The sequence below is a fragment of the Panthera tigris genome, chromosome B4 (assembly GCF_018350195.1).
Source record: "Panthera tigris isolate Pti1 chromosome B4, P.tigris_Pti1_mat1.1, whole genome shotgun sequence".
Lineage (NCBI taxonomy): Eukaryota > Metazoa > Chordata > Mammalia > Carnivora > Felidae > Panthera > Panthera tigris.
The window spans coordinates 74,894,767-74,916,179 of record NC_056666.1 but is presented as its reverse complement, the minus strand read 5'-3'; the positions used below and the strand labels follow the sequence as shown (position 1 = coordinate 74,916,179).

Genomic DNA, 21,413 nt, shown 5'->3' with positions numbered 1-21,413 from the left:
CGGGGGCCGAGTTAGAAGCGGCTGGCGCGGGCAGAGGCCTAGCGGCGCGGCGCGGCGCGGCGGCACAGGTAACATGGCCGCGGTGCTTGATCTCTGTTCTGCGGTTAGGCTGCTGCTTCGCTCCTCCTGCCCTCTCCGAGTTGTTACTTTGTCTCAAACAGCCTGGATGTCGCTCTCCTGCTCTGGGCTCCCAGAAGCCAGATTCTCTGGTGCCCAGAGCCGGAGGACAAAATGGCGCTTGCACAGGCGGCCGAGGACGGGCAGGGCCCAGCCGTGAGCTCTGAGGCGGGCTGGGACAAAGGCGGCGTGCAAAGAGGCGGAGGCGGAGGCCGGGCGCGGCGCTGCGGCGTTGCCGCCACCGCGTGGGGCGGGCGCTCCTTCCTCGTGCGCCGGCCATGCGAGTCTGAGATACGACGTGCTTGTGTTCAGGGTGGGGGCGGGCATGGTGCAGAGGTTGAAGTGAGACAAATTGTCTAATGGCCTGGGGAGACCTGTGCGGAGGGGAGTTACAGAGCGTGACTTCTGCTTGTCCTTTGGAAACTATCTGCAGTCTGCCCGGATGTCGTAGAGCAGGAATTTTCGGGAAGGGTAAGGGCTTTTTGTGTGTGTGACCCTGCAGGTTTTGGTATGAACAGGATTCGGATCCACGTCTTGCCGACCAATCGGGGGAGGATAACCCCAGTGCCCAGGTCTCAGGAGCCTCTGTCTTGTTCATTCACTCATCGCCCATGCTCGCAACCTCGTTTGGAGGGGCAGGAGTTTTGTATTAAGCATATCCTTGAAGACAAGAATGCACCCTTCAAGCAGTGTAGTTATATATCGACGAAGAATGGAAAAAGATGTCCCAGTGCTGCTCCAAAGCCTGAGAAGAAAGATGGGTATATATGTGTAGATAATAATCTATGTCGTTTGTACTTTTAAAGCGAGAGGGGAGATGTGGTATATTGTGGGTTTGGGAATATCGGGGATTTTTGTAAAATTGGGGTTATGGATATATCCTTGGGGAGAAAAAATAAAAACGTTGAAAACTGGAGAGACCACTTCCGTTTGGTCCACTCAATTAATCTATTTAGACCTTTTCTCTTGTCTATAAAATAAAGGGATATTCTAGATTATTCTTAACTCTGGAGTCCATGGCCCTGTGGGTCATCCCTGATCCTTGTTAAGTAATATGCAAAACTGCGTGTATGTGTATTCTGGTTCCCCAGAAAAGCTTTATAGGTTTCATCACAGAAGCAAAAGTATTCACATAACTTGGCTAGTGAATTCTGCATGTATATTTTGGTTTTAAAATTGTGTCCCACATCTTCTTACCTTCAGTGGATTGATACTGAATTAAAGTGTAGAGTTGCCTTCCAGAACCAATTTTGAAAGATGAAAGAGGATCTCTTTGATTTGTTCTAAGATGATGTCAGCGTTTTTATAGTTGGAATGTTTTGTTTGATGAATGAAGCACCAGATTATGATACCTGCATTTCCCCTTAGTAATACCAAATGAGTTGACCTTGGGCTAAATTACTTTGCTTCACTGGCCTTTTTAATTTATAAATGAAGGTAATAGTAATTTTAATTTCCTAAAAATGATCTAAAGATTAGTGACAGTGAAAATGGTAGAACTCTTTCAAGAAGGGACCTGAGTATAAAATGTTAATATTTTGTCTTCTTAGGGTGTCTTTCTGTGCTGAACATGCCCGTAGGAATGCCCTGGCACTTCATGCTCAAATGAAGAAGACTAATCCAGGGCCTATGGGTGAAACACTCTTGTGCCAGCTGAGCTCCTATGCTAAGACAGAGCTGGGGTCTCAGACTCCAGAAAGTAGCCGCAGCGAAGCCAGCCGAATTCTGGGTAAGGATCTTCTCTCCTTAGAATGAAAAAGGAAAAAGTAAGTTAAAGAACTTATTTTGGTTTATTTAGCACAGTATCTTGAACATATAGGACACGTGATAATACGGTAATAATATAATTCATTGACAATTTGATGAGAATTCCAGCATTGCTATGTTCGCCAGTTCTTTTCAGTTTGAAGTAGCCTGTGCTTGGGTTTACTTTCTTGACTTTATGACTGTTTCCTTCATAGCTGTTTTTATGCTTGTCTTTGTTAGGCAAGGTAATTTCAGGAAGCAAGAGTAATTTTGAGTTGACCTTTCTGTCTTTTTGAGGGCATGGTTACCTCCTTTATGTTATAAGTACGCTTACCTGGGTTGTATTTTTTAAGCTGACTTTATTTGCCAGTGCCTTTCTGCTAAAAAATTTTTTTGGGGGGGAGGTGGCGGGGGGGGGAGTTGTTTGTTTTGTTTTAAATTTTAAGGTTTGGGTTGATGTGTTAAGTAATCTAGTTTTGTGTGGTGGAGTTACAGAGGTGGGAAGTCTTAATGGCTGCTCTCCCTTCCTTGCCTCAGATGAAGACAGCTGGAGTGATGGGGAGCAGGAACCCATTACTGTGGATCAGACATGGAGAGGTGACCCTGACAGTGAAGCTGATAGCATAGACAGTGATCAAGAAGATCCCCTAAAGTAAGTTGTAACTCCACATAAGGCTTTTAAATATTTTTTGCAGTCAGTGTGTGGACTACAGTAATGCTGTTAATTAACTATAGTAAACTATTAATAGGTTAATAACCTAGCCGTGTTGAAGATAACTTAGTTATTTGTGAGCAGTAATAGCTTAATAGCTTCTGTATGTTAAAGTGTCCTGGTTCATCACCATCTTGCTGCAAGGCAAAATTTGATTCTTGTTTGGAAGTCTTGGAATTTGGGGAAGTTTTTAGGTATCAAATTCTACACATGAGAAAGTATAGGGGAAAAAATAGGAAATTTCTTGGACATAGGAGTGGAAGGTTGGTTGAGAAATGGCTTAGATCAGTTAGAGAAGAGGAAACTGATGTAAGTGGATTCCTGGCTTAAATCTCAGGAACAATAATGTGATTGTATTTGAATGCATTTTTTTCAGAGTTACATTTTATGAGTGTTTTTTTTTTTTTTTTTCCCCTGGTGGAAAAATAAAAAGATGTTCAAGAGTGCCCTTTGGTTTCATGGCTAAGAGAAACTGAGGTAGAAACCAGAAGTGAGTAATATGTGTATGTAATTATATCTTAACTAAGGTTCTACTCTTCATTTAACCCATGGGTCACCTTGGAGTTACAGAAACAAACATTGCCACTCAAAAGTCTCATGGTTTGTGTTTACTTGAGTTTTTTCTTTTTTTGTTTTCTTCATTCTTTTTGATTACTGTCTAATACTTCCCACTGACCATTTGCATAGAAGTATTATAAATAGTGGGAGGGGTAATGAATTTTTAGTCTGTTCATAAAAAGTCATTTAGGTTTACATTTTCTGAGTATAATAATTGCGTCTATTTTTCTTGAGTAATGTCAGTGTAGTCAGCTCTTCAGGAAGTACTTATTGGAAAGTTCCATCTAAGTAGTTTGCAAAGGAATGTTCGTTATCTAGTCATTATCTAGCAGAATTCTCTCATAGTAACTTCGGTTTATTTGGTTTATTTACTTGGTAACTTAATATCAAACATTCTTTCCCCCCCATTGTGCTTCTGGAAATGCCAGACTTGCTGCTTTGAAGAGGTATATGCTCTGTAGGGTCACAAAGTGACTGTCCTTTGGTATGGTAAATAGCTTTGAAGGTCCAGAAACTTGATTTTGTCAGTAGTAATCTAGAGTGGATCAGTCTCTTGGGGACACATTTATGCTAGTGTAGCTTAAAAATACCAGTTAATGAGAAGTATAAATGTTAAAAGGACTAGGTATGTGGTGTCAATTTCTCCTAAAAGGAACATTCCAAGGGGGAAAGTAAAGCCCCAAGTATGGTCAACTATTAGGCAACTAAATATAAGGCTTTCCTTAATTCCCCCATGAGATTATCCAAAAAATTTTGACCTCCTAAGATATTTGCATTTTTAGGGATGTAAATACAGTTGTGAAATGTCTTAGAGTATTAAATTTGTTAATGTGGTTGCATATTACTGTCTTGTTAAATTTAATAAAAGAGTATTTTATGAAATTCTTTGAATTTCATCTCTGGTGCCAGTGTCTTATTGTCACTAGGACCACTTTTTGAATCGTTAGCAATTTACAGCATATATCGTCTTCATTTGCTTGTTCCAGGAGGGTGCTTTTTGTATTGTTTATGATGTCATTAGAGATTTTATCCTAACTAGGATTAATATTGGCATAGTTTCTTTTCCCCCTTATAGGTATGTGTATGTGATTTCCCTCAAAGTAACCATTTACTTAATTGCTTTGTAAAAAGTAATCTGAGGGGCACCTGGGTGGCTCAGGTCATGATCTCACTGTTGGTGAGTTCGAGTCCTGCATCAGGCCCTGTGCTGACAGCTCAGAGCCTGGAACCTACTTCGGATTCTGTGTCTCCCTCTTTCTGTGCTTTCCATGCTCGTACTGTCTCTCTCTGCCTCTCAAAAAATAAATAAATGCTAAAAAATAAAAAATAAAAAAAAGGAATCTGAAAAGTCCATTTATAACAACATCCAGCACTGGTGAAGTTTTAGCCTATGAGTAACTGTTAGGGGCGCCAGGGTGGCTCAGTCGGTTAAACATCTGACTCTTGATTTCAGCTGAGCTCCTGATCTCAACAATGGTAAGATTGGGTGTGGAGCCTGCTTAAGATTCTTTCTCTCTGCCCCTCTCCCCCTCTCTGTCTCTAAAATAAACAACAACAACAGAAATAGCCAGCCAAGAAAAGTTAAAAAAAAAAAAAAAAGAGTAATTGTTCAATCGTTCCCTTTTTAGAAAGTAATTTTTATTATATGACTTCTACAGGCATTCAGAGTTAGTTTTGGTAAAGGTCATTTCAAGTTATTGAGTCTTCATTGTTATTAAAATAAATTTGGAGGAATGCCCTTAGATAAGAGACACTAATATACAAGGAATGTAAGATGATTCCCTTTTTGTTGAAGATGCAGTCAGAGGGGCGCCTGGGTGGCTCAGTCGGTTGAGCGCCTGGGTGGCTCAGTCGGTTGAGCGTCTGACTTCAGCTCAGGTCACGATCTTGCAGTCCGTGAGTTCGAGCCCCGCGTCAGGCTCTGGGCTGATGGCCCAGAGCCTGGAGCCTGCTTCCGATTCTGTGTCTCTCTCTCTCTCTGCCCCTCCCCCATTCATGCTCTGTCTCTCTCTGTCTCAAAAATAAATGTTAAAAAAAAAAAAAATTAAAAAAAAGAAGATGCAGTCAGATAATAAATCTCTGACTTAAATTTATGAGTATCAGAGTAAGGGAAGTTGGTGCATGCTTTTATTAAAAAAATTTTGTTTTTAATGTTTGTTTATTTTGAGAGCGAATATTCCAAGCAGGCTCTGGCTGTCAGCATGGTTTTGTTTTGTTTTTTTTTTTTTTTTTTTTTGACTTTTTTAAATGTTTTATTTATTTTTGAGACAGACACAGAGTACGAGTGGGGGAGGGGCAAAGAGAGAGGGAGACACAGAATCCGCAGCAGGCTCCAGGCTCTGAGCTGTCAGCAGAGAGCCTGATATGGGGCTCAAACTCATGAATGGTGAGATCATGACCTGAGCCGAAGTCAGACGCTGAACCGACTGAGCCGCCCAGGCCCCCCTGTTGGCATAGATTCTGATGTAGGGCTTGATCTCAACAGCTGTGAGATCATGACCTGAGCCAAAATCAAGAGTCAGATGCTTAGCTGACTGAGCCACCCGTGTGTCCTGGTTTTAATAACATGATTTTAATAATTAGCCATGAATGTCTGGAACAGCCATATTTATTTGTTTGTTTATTTAGAGAGATTGTGAGCAGGGGAGGGGCTGAGAGAGAGGGAGAGAGAATCTCCAACAGGCTCTGCTCTGTCAGCATAGAGCCTGACATGGGGCTCAACGGTGAGCATGTGACCAGAGCCAAAATCAAGAGTAGGGCACTTAACTGACTGAGCCACACAGGTGCCCCTAAAATTAGAGTATGTAATTTGCATGCATTGTGTTTTAAGTGAAGGAAATAATTTTTTACTCAGAATGAAAATAGCAAGTCAAGGTACATACCTAGTTTGCTCTTCCTGTTTAATGATCACACAAGGCAAATGGAACCAAAAGTCTTTTAAATTTGCAACTAGTCTTTTCATTTGAGTTACTTAAATCAGTCTGGAAAGTCTCCATTTAAACCGCCGTTTAACTCATTGGCTTTGTGACCTCATAATCAGCACAATAACTTTAAAAAATTCTGTTTATAATTGGTGGCAAAGCTTAGTAAAATTGGTGTGGATCTAGATCTTTGGCAATTAAAGGTTAACCTAGGGTACTGTATTTTGAGAAATTTGTCAAGGAAATGAGCTGGAGGACAGTGAATAGCGTTTGTGGACCAGTGTTTTAAGGGCCCACGTAAACCCCAATATAGGAATGTGTTTTAAATTACCGGGCATCCGTGTGGCTCAGTCGGTTGAATGTCCAACTCTTGATCTCAGCTTAGGTCTTGATCTCAGGTCATGAGTTTGGGCCTCAAGTTGGGCTCTGGGCTGGGCGTGGAGCCTACTTAAAATTAAAAAAAAAAAAAAAAGAATGTATTTTAAATTAGAAATTGAAATTATTTGTTACCTTTTGTACTTAATTTAAAATATATTAAGATATAAATGCTACTAAATTGAATACTTTTAAGCTGTCCTGACTGGTAAGTGACTAAATTATGAAATGGGGTAAGAATGTAGATTAATAAAAATTTTTGAGTGTTCCATATCTTCACTTTTTCTTAAACATAATGTAACATAACTGGGGAAAATAATGAAACATCTCCCCTTCCTCATATTGTGAGATTATACATTAGCATCCATACTTGGAGATTTTCTTTGTTGTTTTGTTTTTGTTTTTAAAATTTTTTTTTAACGTTTTTTAATTTTTGGGACAGAGAGAGAGAGAGAGAGAGAGCATGAACGGGGGAGGGGCAGAGAAGGAGGGAGACATAGAAGTAGGCTCCAGGCTCTGAGCCATCAGCCCAGAGCCTGACGCCGGGCTCGAACTCACGGACCGCGAGATCGTGACCTGAGCTGAAGTCAGACGCCTAACCGACTGAGCCACCCAGGCGCCCCTGTTGTTTTGTTTTTTAATAACAACTTGCATGTTGCATGACAATGTTCATATTTAATAAGGTGATTGTCTCAGTGGTGAGTTCTTTTTTATTTTCTAATTTTTATTTAAATTCTAGTTAGTTAACAAACAGTGTAATATTGGCTTCAGGAATAGAATTCAGTGATTCATCATTTACATACAACACCCAATGCTTGGGGCGCCTAGATGGCTCAGTTGGTTAAATGACTAACTTCTGCTCAGGTCATGATTTTACAGTTCGTGAGTTCAGTCCCTGCATCGGGCTCTGTGCTGATGGTGTGGAGCCTGCTTGGGATTTTTTTCTCTCTGGCTCTCCCCCTTCTGTGTGCATGTGCTTTCTCTTTTTCTCTCTCAAAACTAAATAAGTAAACTTAAAAAAAAAAAGACTCCATAACACCCAGTGCTTATCACAAGTGCACGCCTTAATACATATCACCCTTCCAGCCCATCCCTCACCCACCTCCCCTCCAGCAACCTCAGTTCTCTGTAGTTAAAGAGTCTTTTATGGTTTCTTTCCCTCTTTTTTGTCTGTCTGTCTGTCTGTCTATCTATCTATCTATCTATCTATCCAGCCAGCTATCTATCTATCTATCCAGCCGTCCAGCCATCCCGCCATCCCGCCATCCCGCCATCCTGCCATCCCATATGTTCATCTGTTTTGTTTCTTAAATCCCACATAAGTGAAATCATATGGTATTTGTCTTTCTTTGACCGACTTATTTTGTGTAGCATCATAATACACTCTAGCTCCATCCATGTTGCAAGTGGCATGATTTCATTCTTTTTGATGGCTGAGTAAATATTCCATTTATATATATGCCACATCATTACCTTCATCTGTTGATGGGCAGTTGGGTGACTTCTTGTTAAGTAACAAGGTTAAGTCTCACCTCTAACCTTGTGTCCTTTTAAGCTTGGGGTTTATTGTGTTTTCTTATGCTTTGCTGAATTCTGTTTCATTGTAGACATGCTGGTGTTTATACAGCAGAAGAAGTTGCCCTGATTATGCGTGAGAAACTAATTCGGTTGCAGTCTTTGTACATCGATCAGTTTAAACGACTTCAGCATCTGCTCAAAGAGAAGAAGCGACGTTATTTACATAATCGCAAAGTGGAACATGAAGCTCTAGGCAAGTTTTATGCTAAGTTCCAATAAGCTGTTGTATTGTGGGTTCAACATGTGCATTTGGTAGTACTTAGATGTATTTCTGTCTTGGTACCTGGAGTGAAAAATTTGCTTTTGAAGATGGCTGTCTTACGGCTAAAGATTTCCCAGTTTATTTCTTCTTAATTTGGGGAAGCCATCCTTCATTGGTTACTTGGCACATAGCGTCTTGACTGTTGTGACTCACCAGGTAGTAGTCTCCTGACTGGCCCAGAGGGACTTTTGGCCAAAGAACGAGAGAACTTAAAGCGTCTAAAATGTCTTCGGCGGTATCGTCAGCGCTATGGAGTGGAAGCCTTATTACATAGGCAGCTGAAGGAACGCAGAATGCTGGCCACAGATGGTGCTGCCCAACAGGTAATTTGTGTTTATACCTCTAAGGGGCATATATTTGCGTTGTTTACAAAGTCACAAATAGTCAAAATATTGTATAGTCTTGGCTCTGAAATCTGACTTAATTTTTAATTGGATGTGGGGTAAATTGAAAAGAGCACAGTTAAGTGATCATTCTTAATTTGTTTTTTAAGCCCTTGGTCTCTGCCTCAATGATAATTCCATTTTTATCTGTTTTATTTGTTGAGGCTCCACATAAAACTACAATTAAAAAAATTTTTTTTAAATATTTATTTGTGTGAGGGAGAGAGAGAGAGAGAGAGAGAGAGAGAGAGTGAGTGAGTGTATGCAGGGGAAGGGCAGAGAGAGGGAGACACAGAATCTGAAGCAGGCTCCAGGATCTGAGATGTCAGCACAGCTCAATGTGGGGCTCAGACTCATGGACTGCAAGAGCATGACCTGAGCCGAAATCAGACACTTAATTGACTGAGCCACCCAGGCGCCTATAAAATTACAGTTTTAAAAAGTGGTTTGCTAGGGTGCCTGGCTGGCTCAGTCTTTGGAGCATGCCACTCTTGATCTTGAGGTTATGAGTTCAAGCCTTAAAAAGGGGGGAAGGGTTTCTAAAAGACAAAATAGTTTGAAAACCATTAGGCTGATCACATTCTTATAATCTGGAGAAGTATTTTGGATTAGGGTTGACTCATTATTTGAACATGAGGTTTTAACTTTTTTTTTCTTTCATATAGTCTTGTGAGTAAATTTGTCAAATATTGAGGGTTTTTTTTTTCTTTAGCCTTTAAGGGTGTACCTTACATGTTATAAGTTAGTATTGTCATAGATAACTGGTTGTATTTTCTTTTGAACGTTTATTTATTTTCTCCGTTTTAGGCTCATACGACTCGTTCCAGTCAGAGGTGCTTGGCCTTTGTGGATGATGTTCGATGTTCCAATCAGTCTCTTCCAATGACCAGACACTGCCTTACCCGTATCTTTTTTATTCCTTTCAGTTTGCTAGCTAGGCTAAAGGCTGGTGGGAATATCTCATAGTTTGCTTAATTGAAGGTCTTTGTTTTCCTTTGGCCCTGAATCAAGGCCAGCAGTTTGTCGAAGCTGTTGGTTTCAAGCAGGAGCCTAAAGAAATGTCTTTCTATGGTCTGTTGGCCATTTCAGAACTTTGGAAATGTAATGGTCAGTTCATTAGAAAGAAACATCTGAGTCATTAGAGATAGGTGTGGGCTAATATTTATTTGTTGTTGATTAATACTGGGATTCCAAACTATAGAGATCCCTGATAGAACTTGTTCATTGGAATTATAATACTGTTAAGTCCAGTTATCAAAAAAAAAAATTTACTGTGGGTTTTCCACCAAAAAAACAATAGGTTCTGAACTGTGACCTTCCTTTGAGAATTAATCTTTTGTATGGCCAATTTGTGTATTTTAGACTTTATTCAAATTGGAAGCTTATCTGTTTCCAAAAATGGAATGCTCCCACCCCTACCCTCTCAATTAGTTTGCCTTTGAACCATCATAGCATTTCTTGATTCGGCTACGAGGTCACGTTTACTATCAGGTTACAAGACTTTTTGACTTGTTTATTCGATTGTGAAAGTGCATCTTTATTATGGATATCGAGTAAGTTGCTTTCACGGTAAAGCACTTGTTAAATACTATTATCTAAAGGCATAAATCTTGATGGATTTCATTTGCCTGGAAGGAGATATAAAGTATATGGAAAATAAAATATCTTTTTAATAGAAAAAGGAGAACCTTTTCTTGGTCTTTGAAAAGAAGACTTTTTTCTATTCTATTTATTGAATGTTTTACTAGTTTATTAATTATTGCAATAAATGTCTGATGAAGGATTACTGTCCTTAATACACAAAATACTTGTGCAAGGTAATTAAAAACTATAGATAAATGCTCAAAACATAATTGGGCAAAGGTGGACAGATTTAAAAGTAGAAATGGCTAATAGTGGAAAAGTGTTTTCACTGTACATAAGTGAAATAGGAAATGAAAATTTTAATCTATGAATTTGATGTTTGTATATATATGATGTTTATTCAGTGAATTTCAGGTTGAGGTTATGGTGAAATGGATCCTTCTAAATACTGTCAGTGGGAAGATCAAGTGGCACAAACTTTAGAAAGCAGCTTGACAGTATTCATATTCTTTGATATGATAATGTCACCTCTGGGAATTTATTTTAAGGAGATAATCAAATGCAAAGACCAATATTTTTACATAAAACTTTTTCAACTAGAGACAGCCTTGAAATTCTCAGAGATGGGGAACAAAGAAGAAAATTATTATATAATATGGAATAGGTCAGGGGTTAAACATTTTATTTAATAAAATTAATGAGTGACATAGAAAAATGTTTGATAGTGACAAAAATAGGGTATGGAATTCCATATAATCAAATCCTGGGAGGGGAAGTAAAAATTGACTATTTTTGGATGGTGGGGTTGTGAATGCAATGCCCTTTATTCCTCTGCCTTGTACTTGCAGGTTTTCTTCAGTGAGCTTGAATTTATAAGTCAAAAAAACTCAATTTACAGATATTAAGGAGTATTTTAGACTTACAGTATTATTCTCAAATAGCTTATTAGAATATTAATATTTTAAAAAGCAGAGTTGAAAATGAAATGTATTTGAAAAGAGAAGGGAAGTATGATTTTTTTTGTTTTATGCTTTTTTCCTTTCCGCTCCATAGTTGCTTAAGTCACTTACCCTTCCTTAAGTCCTTCTCCCAGAGAAAGATGCGACTGCCATTGGGGACCTGTTAACTCTTTACTCTGGTCTAATGGAGACAGCACTGGACTGAAAGTGAAGGACCCAGACTCTAGTTGTAGGTCAACCATTCCCTTCTCTTTGTCTCTCTTGTCCCCATCTGAAAGGAAAGGGGGTGGAGGAGGATGGGGGGGAGGGTTTTTCCAAGATATATATATTGTATTAAATAAGAGACGAAAGTTCTTTGAATTCCATGAAAAAAGTTCTGATTAAAACATTTAATTTAATGGATTGATCTTAAGTATTAATAATTTAATAAGATTGGGCTTTTTAAGCACATTGGAGACTGTTTAGATTTTCTTAAGCAATGCAAATCTGATTGTTCCTATTAGATTCATGTGCTTGTTCATTTGATTGTTCGTTTTCATTCAATAAATACTGTTTACTTTGTACTATTTACTGTTCTTTTAGAGGAGTGGTTCTCAACTGGGTGCCATTTTATCCTCATTTGGCAATGTGTGGAGACAATTTTGCCTGTTCTAATTCAGGAGTGACAGTGAGATGCTACTGACATCTAGTGGGTAGAGGCCAGAGTGTTGCTAAGCACCTGGCAGTGCACTGGGCAGCCAGTAACGTCAATAGTGCCAGGGTTGTGAAACCCTGCCTTAGATTTCCAAGAAGTGATTGTGAGAAATGGCTTATTCAAGAAGTTTTACTTGGTTTAAAAATAAATTGTATGTTAGATTTTTTTTAATTTTTAGGAATTATCACAAAATGTGGGAGAAAAGTTTACTCATAATTCTATAATCCTGGGTACACGTAGTTTATAGGAAATGGAGCTTTCTGGTTTAAAAATAAACCCACATTTGAAATAACAGTTGTCTGTTAATCTAGGGAAAAAACATGTAGTTAAGATTTCAAGAAGTGGTATCATTTGAGTAAAAAACTATTTCATAGAGTAACTGGAACTAAATTTTGTTGTTTTACCTAACCATGATTTTAATTTTGATTCATTTTACAGAGCTTCTTTGCCAACTTGGAAACTGGCCCTTTTCTGTTTTACTCTTAATAGAAGTAATTGTTAGTACTCCTGAAATGTTCCTGGAGTAGTTCCTTTCCATGGGAAATTCTATTTCCTTTCTTTCTGGGGGAGCATGCAACTCCTCTGCATTAGTACCCCCACCCCCTCAAAAGGGAAGGGGGCATGGAAATAAAATAAGTTTATTTTTATTGTCAAGATAAGATCCCTAGTTACTAGAGGTTCTATTTTCCCCAGTTCTCTGCTGCTTTAAGTATAAAACCTGTGAACAGTTTGGAAATAAAATTCAAAAAGTTTTTGTAATCTTTTGCCAGTCTGCTTAACAGAGCAGAAACATTTGTGTCTTGATTCTTGGAAGGAGGTGGTACCGCCTCTGCAAGCTATCCACCTGCTTTTGCCATAACATGTTTCTTCTGAATAGGTGTAGAGACCTAGAATTGTTACTGCTATTTGCTTAGCACTGTTTTCAAATGTTTTGCGTTTGACTCTCCTCAGTGAGAACAAGATTAATGTCTCTGGTTTAAATGACTGGGATCCTGAAGTGTAGATTGGGGACTAGATTTAAATTGCTGTTTGAGCTAGAATTAGATGCTAGTGAATGACACTTATTTTGAGAAGAACTTTAAAAATTGCTAACTGGGTTTGGTTCTGTTTCAAATGTAACCAGTTGTCTCCGTAGTCCACACCTTGAATTTTACATGGCAGACAACTCTTTCCTATTTTGTGCCTCCGATAGATCCATTTTATTTCCCTTGACCGTTTTTCTACAGATATTTGTCAGGACACGAATCAGGTTCTCTTCAAATGCTGCCAGGGGTCTGAAGAGGTACCCTGCAACAAACCAGTTCCTGTAAGCCTCTCTGAGGATCCCTGCTGCCCACTGCATTTCCAGTTGCCTCCTCAGATGTATAAGCCCGAGCAGGTACTGTCTGTGCCACACGATCTGGAAGCCGGCCCCATGGATCTGTACTTGAGTGCTGCCGAGCTTCAGCCCACTGAGAGTTTACCTCTGGAGTTCAGTGATGTAAGTTAGAGAAGCTCTGCTCTGGTTGGCCCTTGAGGCAAGGCCTTATTTGTTAATGGTGAGACTAGGTTAGTCTTTTGTGGCCAGGAGAGTTGATAAAGTTTTTGAAATGATATATGTATGGTTGTATTTGTATGTTAGCATATTGATTTAGAGACCGTTAAATTGGCAAGTTTTGCTGCAAGAATGATAAGGAAAATAAACTGTAACCATTGGAAGTTGGAAAGTTAAGATTATGGATGGATTTGGTGTAGCCAGGAAATTTGGTACCCACAAGGTGAGTGATTCACTAGAATCTTAGTAATACAAATGGATTCTGAGATCTACTCTTGACAGTTGTAAGCTTGTGTTTTTGTTCTGTCGTAGTAAAGGTTTCATTTTCAGGTTAACGTGCCCCCCAGAAAATGACTGTAAACTTAGCTCTGGCTACTGGCTTTATTTTTGATACGTTATCATAGATTCTATTGTGAATGGACTAGAACAGCAGTGATCTCTTTATTTATTTTTATAGCCTTCTAAGTATGTACACTACTTTTTGAAGCTTGTTCCTCAATTGGTCCCAGCCCATAAACCCATCTCTGATTTCGTTTCCCTAATTAGCACTACCCTACTGTCTGACTTCAGGCATCAGTTGACACACCATCTCTAGCTTAGCACTTTGCTTAATATTTAGCCCTCTGGATAAAGGTCTTCATTATTTATTCTGAAGATAATTCTTCTGAATTTCATAATAAAAGGTGTATTATATATAACCATGTCACATTTAATGTGACAAATCTAAATGGAAGATTGAATATAGGTTTTAAGATTTTTGCAAAGGGTAGAAGCAAAGTTTGAGTGGCCTCAAGGGTATTGCTTGCTAAAAAAGGGGATATACCAGGACAGGGTAATATCTGAAAAAGATCCTGGGGCACCTGGGTGGCTGAGTCGGTTAAGCGTCTGACTTTGGCTTAGGTCATGATCTCTGACAGTGCATAGACTGCTTGGGCAGGATTCTCTGTCTCCCTCTCTTTCTGCCCCTCCCCAAAATAAAAAAACTTAAAAAAGTTGCGTGCTTCTCCCAACTAAGCCAGCCAGGTGTGCTTGTTTTTTAAAATTTTATTTATTTTATTTTTTTATTTTTTTAATCTTTTTTTAACGTTTATTTATTTTTGAGACAGAGAGAGACAGAGCATGAACGGGGGAGGGTCAGAGAGAGGGAGACACAGAATACGAAACAGGCTCCAGGCTCTGAGCTGTCAGCACAGAGCCTGACGCGGGGCTCGGACTCACAGACCGCGAGATCATGACCTGAGCCAAAGTCGGCCGCTTAACCAACTGAGCCACCCAGGCGCCCCTAAAATTTTATTTTTTTAAAGTAATCTCTACACCAAATGTGGGACTCAAACCCACAACCCCGAGATCTCTCTCTCTCTCTCTCTCTCAAAATAAATAAAAACTTAAAAAACAAAAGAATAAACTGATTCTAATTTTTTTCCATAACCCCCCTGTTTTGATTATGTATGGTTTACATGCTTATTAGACTTTGATTTTCATTACTTCATTTATAATAAAATTACAATTTTTATTATAATCTTAATTCTTATTAAAAATTTTTCACACATTTCATAGAATATGAAAACTAGAAAGGGACCTTATTATATACTTAAGTGCTTTCCAAATTTTTCCAAAGAGATTATGTTGAAGAGGGTAAATGAATACATAGTCCTAGATTGATAAGGACAGAGTTTGTCCACTTTCCTTCATTTTAAATGTGAAGAAAATGCAGAGGTGCCCTTTTCTTTTTTCTTTTCTTTTCTTTTCTTTTCTTTTCTTTTCTTTTCTTTTCTTTTCTCTTTTCTTTTCTTTTCTTTTCTTTTCTTTTCTTTTCTTTTCTTTTCTTTTCTTTTCTTTTCTAACTTTTAGTAACATGAGCAGCTTTATAGGATCTAAAAATTAACCTAATAAGCACATCACCAGATTCCTTTCAGGTACTAATGTACATATGTAGAAAGTAGCAAATGTATTTTATATAGATGTATTAGGTTAGTAAATTCTATATCATCTGATTTTAATTTCTTAGAACCATTTCTGTTTGACCTTTTTGCTTTTCCCTTTTCACCTGTTTTTGTCATCTCAGTATTGCTTTTTGGAGAAATTTTCACAAAACATTAGAGATTATAAGATGTGATCATAGGTGAAGCTTGACATTTAAGGAATCTTAAAAAATATTTTAAAATATACTATCAAATCTGTTAATTCTTATTTGTTGTTTGGATTTTTTAAAAAGAACGTATGGGAGCGGCGCCTGGGTGGTGCAGTTGGTTAAAAATCTGACTCTTGATCTCTGCTCACGTCACGATCTCATGAGTTCGAGAGTTCGAGCCCAGCACTGGGCTCTGCACCGATGGTGCAGACCATGATTGGGATTCTGTCTCCTCTCTGCCCCTCCCTGACTTGTCAGTGTGCTCATGCACGTGCTTGCTCGCTCTCAAAATAAATAAACTTAAAAAGAATGTATGAGAAGTAACCCCTTATTTTTGGGAACCCAGTGAGTTTTTAAGATGGACCTTTGACATTAGAGATTTAAAAATGATAAACATTCCATTTTGTACTTGAACATCTATTATGTTCATATTAATGTACTTTTGATAAACCATATTGGTCATTAAAAGTTAGTTTTATTCTTAATCTTTGGAGGTAAAAATTCTCCAGAAAATGTTGAAACAAAATCCAGTTTTAGAAAAGAAATTTTGTCCTATAATTCTGGATATATTTATTAGCATAAAAAATTTGCTGGGAAAAAAATGATTTCTTAACTGTATGAATTTCACCAAGCATTCTTAGCTTGTAACCTATATTCTGCCTTATACACCATTTCTATAACTTGTTAATAATTTCTGGTAACTTTACCAGAAGTTAAGAACTTTACCTATGGGAAGACCTGGTATTAGGTATTAATCTAGGCTAAAATTCAGTCTTTCATCTGGGTGTTATATTTGCCTGTTTTCTGTGCTTTGATCCAAGGATGTTTGGCAAGTACCTAATACCTTAATTCTATTACTTTGAGGTTCCTCTCTTTTTGTGTGTGATTTTTGAGATCAGAACAAAATATATATTCTTTGTGTCCTGATGGATTTATATCTCTGAATATTGCTGTTGTGATAGGCATTTCTGCTGATCCCTTCTTCCTCTCTTGTTTTAGGTTCTTTCCCCCAATTTTAATTTTTGTAACAGACAACATAACTATGTGAGAAAAGCCTTTTCAGTATCTATTTTGTTTTGAAGACATTTCCTTACCATTGTCGTCCTGAGATTTGGAAACTTTGTGGTGTACCACCTAAACGGGTTCTTTTAAATTCCATGTTAATTATTTGTATAATGTGCATATTAAAAGAATTGGAGAAAATAGTTCACAGGCTTAACCATGTGCAAACACTGGTTTCTGTGAATAGTACAGAAGTTTCTTACACATCTGAAATAGATGTTAGCCGGCCGTACCCTTTTCCAAATTTCTGCTTTAATCAGCTTTAAGTCTAGTACATTCTTTAATTATATACTTTACCTTAATTGTGAAGTGTGATTAGCACACCAAAGAAAGGGAAAGGGTTTCATATTCTTAGACTTAATTTAAAAGCATAGAACTAAGCTTCTTGTGAAGCTAGATTACTGGAAACTTTGAGCCTCTATTGGGGCTTTGTGGGGCTAAGTGGATTGGGTGTAGGGGAGTAGAAACCCTTGGGTAATATTCACTCTTGTGAAGGAGAGGTTAGCAGTAGACTCTTGGTGGCATGAAAGTCAGTTTGACACATTGTCTATGGCTTTGCAATGCTTAGGCCCTGAATCAAGACCAGTGGTTTGCTGTAGCTGTTGGTTTCAAACAGGAGCCAAGAGTAATGTGTTTCTGTGGTCTGTTAGCCATTCAGCACCCCAATGGGAATGGCTAGTTCAATTGGAAGAACATAGTTTATAGAATTGTTCATACTTTTTCTCCCTTCCCCTTCCCCTTTTCCTTTTCCTTTTCCTTTTTTGCTTTTTTCCTTTCTCTCTCAGCAACTGGAGTATGTGTAAAAATCAGGGATTTGCTGTTTGGGGATAGGGACTTAATCAGAGTAGAATTTTGTAGTTCACTATGGCTGTTAGGGCATTGTAATCAAGCAATCTTCTATTGTCCAATTTTTTTTTTTTTTTTTTTTTTTTTTTTTTTTTTTGTAGTAAGCTGTGTGTCCAGCATGGGCTACTCATGACACTGAGATCAAGAGTCGCATGTTACATCGACTGTGCCAGCCAGGCACCCCTCATATTGTCCAATCTGTTAAAGCAATATTTTAGTTTGTGATTATGCTGATTGTCTGTATTATATTCAACATCGGTGAATGTAGATCTTGATTACAGTTAGTCTTAGAGGGAATATGCTTCTTTTTAATAGAGTTTCTTTGTAAAATATTTGTAACATGAAATTGACTGTTTCAACCATTTTTAAGTGTATAATTCAGTGGTGTTAAGTACGTTCACAGTATTGCACAACCATCACCATCTCCAGAACTTTCCCATCAGCCCAGAGACTCTGTGCCCATTGAACTAAAACTCCTGTTTCCTCTCTCCCTCCAGTTACTATTCTTTCTGTCTCTGAATTTTTCAATTTGAAAATATGGGTTTAAGTTACTGTAGTGGTCTGTGCTTTATACTCAGCAGCAAGGAAAAGTTTTTAGTGCTTTTTGGATCTTACCCCATTTGTTAGACATTTGGGGAAAATCTTTTTTTGATTAAAAGTAGGCAAGGAGGTGAGGGAACTATGGGAGAATTGCTTTGAGGTTTGTTGAAAAATATGCCAACTTAAGCTTATTGGTTCCCTTGGTGTTCCTGATAGGCTTTTCTCTTTCTTTTCCTAGGACTTGGATGTTGTGGGTGATGGTATGCAGTGCCCTCCTTCACCCTTGCTTTTTGATCCTTCACTAACCCTTGAAGATCATTCAGTCAAAGAAATTGCTGAAGGCTCAGTGGATATTCTGGCAAGTGAAGAACAACCCCATCCAGACACAGGTCTCCCTGCTGGCTATGGCTAGCATGTACTCCCAGTGAGTGGGGTTGTTATCACAAGAGGACTATAAGGTGCCCCAGATGGCAGTTCTCCAGATGGGCCCTTAGAGAGAACACCTGATGGACACTAGTCCCAGAATCTCAGCAGGAAACTGTTTATGTAGTTAACTAGAAGAGGTTAAGACAAGGAGTCTACATAAATGGTTCTTTTTAAAGGGAGGGTTCAGCACTGGAATTGTTTTTCTCATAGAGTATGGACAAGTAATGTGATATGGCTTCTTTCTTTGATTCTTGGGTGGGGTACCAGTGGCCCTGACTGAAGGCTAGCAGTTGTATTATGCTGTTGGTTTCAAGCAGAGGCCCAAAGAACTATCTTCCTGTGATTTGCTGGCTGTTCTGGAGTCTCAGCAAAGAATGGCTGTTTCATTGGAAGAAACAACCCACAGTTCTCCTTCCCATTGGGAGAGCCTCAGGAATGCTATAGCTAATGACTGCTTACTCCCAAGGGTCAGAGATTGTTACGTATGGGGAAGAGCATCTGCTCAGAGTTGTTTTATGTCTGCTGTCTTGATCTTGATAATTCAGATTCATGTTTCAGACCCTAATGAATGGATTTGTAACCAAAGTGATTTTCTTTTAACAGGGCCAGATACAGATGGCTGGAGATGGGTGCAGATCACAGGGGTCTCGAAATTCTGAGAAAGTCTCTGCACCACTGCCTCAAAGTGGAGTGGCTACTGCAAATGGGAAGCCAGAACCTTCTTCTATCAGTTGATAGTTTGTTTTGGGAACCATTTGACTTTGGAGGATTTGAATTTTCCATTCTTTAAACAAATATTTATGACTCTCTCTCACTGAAGGACAACTCCGATTACGTTGTTTTTCCTCTGGGTTATTGAGTGCTGTAGTCAAACCAAATTTGGGGGGAAGGGACCAGTAGTATCTACAGGTTGTGGATGCCTTCTCACTTTGTGCAAGGAAGAGAGATCGGTGATTCATGTCAGAGCTGCTGGGATTGAGAGAGTATTTGGGACCATGCCTGAGGGGAGAGACATCTTTGTAATGGGAATTCCCAAGTCTTGGAATAAATCCACATAGGTGTTTAGGCAGGAGATGTGTACCCTTCGGATATTGATGAAACCCAGTGTTTGATTTTCTCTATCTAATGGCTTGTGTTTTAGCCTTTCTTCACCTCTCACCTGATTGGATAATCTGAACCCCCCCCTCAACCCTCCAGTGAACTCTGACCTATAACCTCTGAGAATAGCCCACAGGACTGGGCCCTCCTTAACCATCCATCTTGCTTCTAACCTATGTAAATTTCTGTAGTGGCTATCTTATGTAAGATACAATAAAAAATTGTATATAGTTTCTATTAAATGTTAAAATGTTATGAAAATGTAAAACAATCACTTGAATGCATGTTTTGTTTATATTTGTGAACATATATATATTTTGGAGTCCTTAGGGAGTTGGCTCTGATGGGAAAGGGAAAACAGGACAGATAAACTTCCTTTCCAAGAAGTAGATACATTTTCGGTAAATTGGTTTGGTTTGGAGGATAACATAAAAACCTGTAAGAAGTAGGTAGAAAGGGGTGGAATTTCCTTATTAAAGCCTACTAGTTCCAAGTATCTTCCTTATTTTCATCCTGCTCTCTGTGTCCCCTACTTCCACTTGCCTTTCTTTCTCCCAGTTAATGTCTGGTTATCATAGAATTCTCCAGAGCTTGGAATATATATATATGTAAAACTTCCATTGAAGTCAGGCCTGATGCTAGATCACTGAGAGAGACATAAGTTGTCAAGATCATTTTGATGATGAATCTAAAGATAGGGTTAAAATAGAAGTTCATTTAGGTTTGAGTTACCTATGCTAGAAGTTATCTATTATAGGCTTAACTCAGAGGTATTGTGGGTTAGGTTCCAGACCACTGTAGTAAAACAAGTATCTAGATAAAGAGCCAGGTGAATTTTCGGGTTTCCCAATGCATATAAAAATGTTTATACTATAGTCTATTAAGTATGCAGTAGCATTATGTCTAAAAAAAGAGCATACCTAGTTAAAAGATACTTTATTGCTAAAAAAATGCTAACCATCATCTGAGCTTTCAGCAAGTCTAATCACTGATCATATATAATAATGAAAAAGTCTGAAATATTGCAAGAATTAAACATGTGACCTAGAGACATAAAGTGAGCAAATGGTGTTGGAAAAATGGTGCCAATACATTTGCTCAATGCAGGGTTGCCACAAACCATTTTGTGAGAAAACGCAATTATCTGCGAAGTGCAATAAAGTGAAGCACAATAAAATGAGGTATACCTGTAATTGTCCCTTGATTTTTGTCAGTTAAAGTGCTGCCCACCTGACTTACATTATTTAGTAGCCCCATGATCTTCACAGGTATTACCAAGCTCGGTCCTGGCCTCCAGAGAAGGCGCACTGAACTTAGTAATATTGGTGCCCTGCTTACCTGATGGCTTTGGTGAATGAGGATGTCCTCTGGGCCTCTCAAAATGGACCCAATTTGGCATATCCTCCTCTCTGCACCTTTTGATTGCTTTGCCTTCTGCCAGGGCAGTTCTGGCATTTTCATTTCGCTGAGTGCTTGCTATCATTTTTTCCCCAGGTTTCTGAAAGGCTCCCTGGAAGCTAGTTTACCCCATTCCCTGGGCTCCTGGCCAAGATGTTAAATCCTGAGTACTGAGGACATGCTCCCAAGTCCATGACTTACCCAGTTTTATGTTCTGGTGCCCTTGATTAGGCATACCCTTGGTATTCCCCTGCCTCCTACCAGTATATGCTAGCTAGTTCTTAGTTCGTTTGTGGTACAGTATCTTTATTTGACCCACTGCATTTCCAGCTGGATTATGCTGGGATTTAACCCTGGTTACTAGCCTGGCAGAAGAGAGATGAGGTTGAGGCAGCTTTGTGTGAGGAAGGCTTTAAGAGAGCCCGCCTGCATGAGGGAAGTGCTAGCTATTGCTAGGGAGTGATGGGCCACCTCTGCAAATACAGTTCA

At 38.8% G+C, this 21,413-nt stretch overlaps 1 protein-coding gene and 3 non-coding genes across 7 annotated transcripts; all 4 read left to right on the top strand.

Annotated features, from left to right (window-relative positions):
* Positions 1–19,247, top strand: KANSL2 (KAT8 regulatory NSL complex subunit 2). 4 transcript variants are annotated; one of them, XM_007072957.2, is made up of 10 exons: positions 1–68; positions 620–878; positions 1,668–1,846; positions 2,401–2,515; positions 8,037–8,200; positions 8,426–8,592; positions 9,460–9,556; positions 13,116–13,267; positions 18,241–18,360; positions 19,032–19,247. In XM_007072957.2, exons 2-10 carry the CDS (start codon positions 628–630, stop codon positions 19,161–19,163), a joined length of 1,377 nt encoding a protein of 458 aa, XP_007073019.1. In that variant the 5' UTR covers positions 1–68; positions 620–627; the 3' UTR covers positions 19,164–19,247. The 4 variants fall into 4 exon arrangements, with proteins under 4 accessions (XP_007073019.1, XP_007073018.1, XP_015395450.1 ...); XM_007072956.2 differs by having other exon boundaries at positions 13,116–13,369; XM_015539964.2 differs by having other exon boundaries at positions 13,116–13,369; positions 18,241–18,391.
* Positions 9,648–9,784, top strand: LOC122240669. Its single transcript, XR_006220441.1, has one exon. It is a non-coding gene; the product is annotated as a small nucleolar RNA SNORA2/SNORA34 family (small nucleolar RNA).
* On the top strand, positions 17,182–17,314 carry LOC122240670. The gene has a single exon (XR_006220442.1). It is a non-coding gene; the product is annotated as a small nucleolar RNA SNORA2/SNORA34 family (small nucleolar RNA).
* On the top strand, positions 18,695–18,829 carry LOC122240671. The gene has a single exon (XR_006220443.1). It is a non-coding gene; the product is annotated as a small nucleolar RNA SNORA2/SNORA34 family (small nucleolar RNA).
* Positions 19,248–21,413: the final 2,166 nt, after the last annotated feature.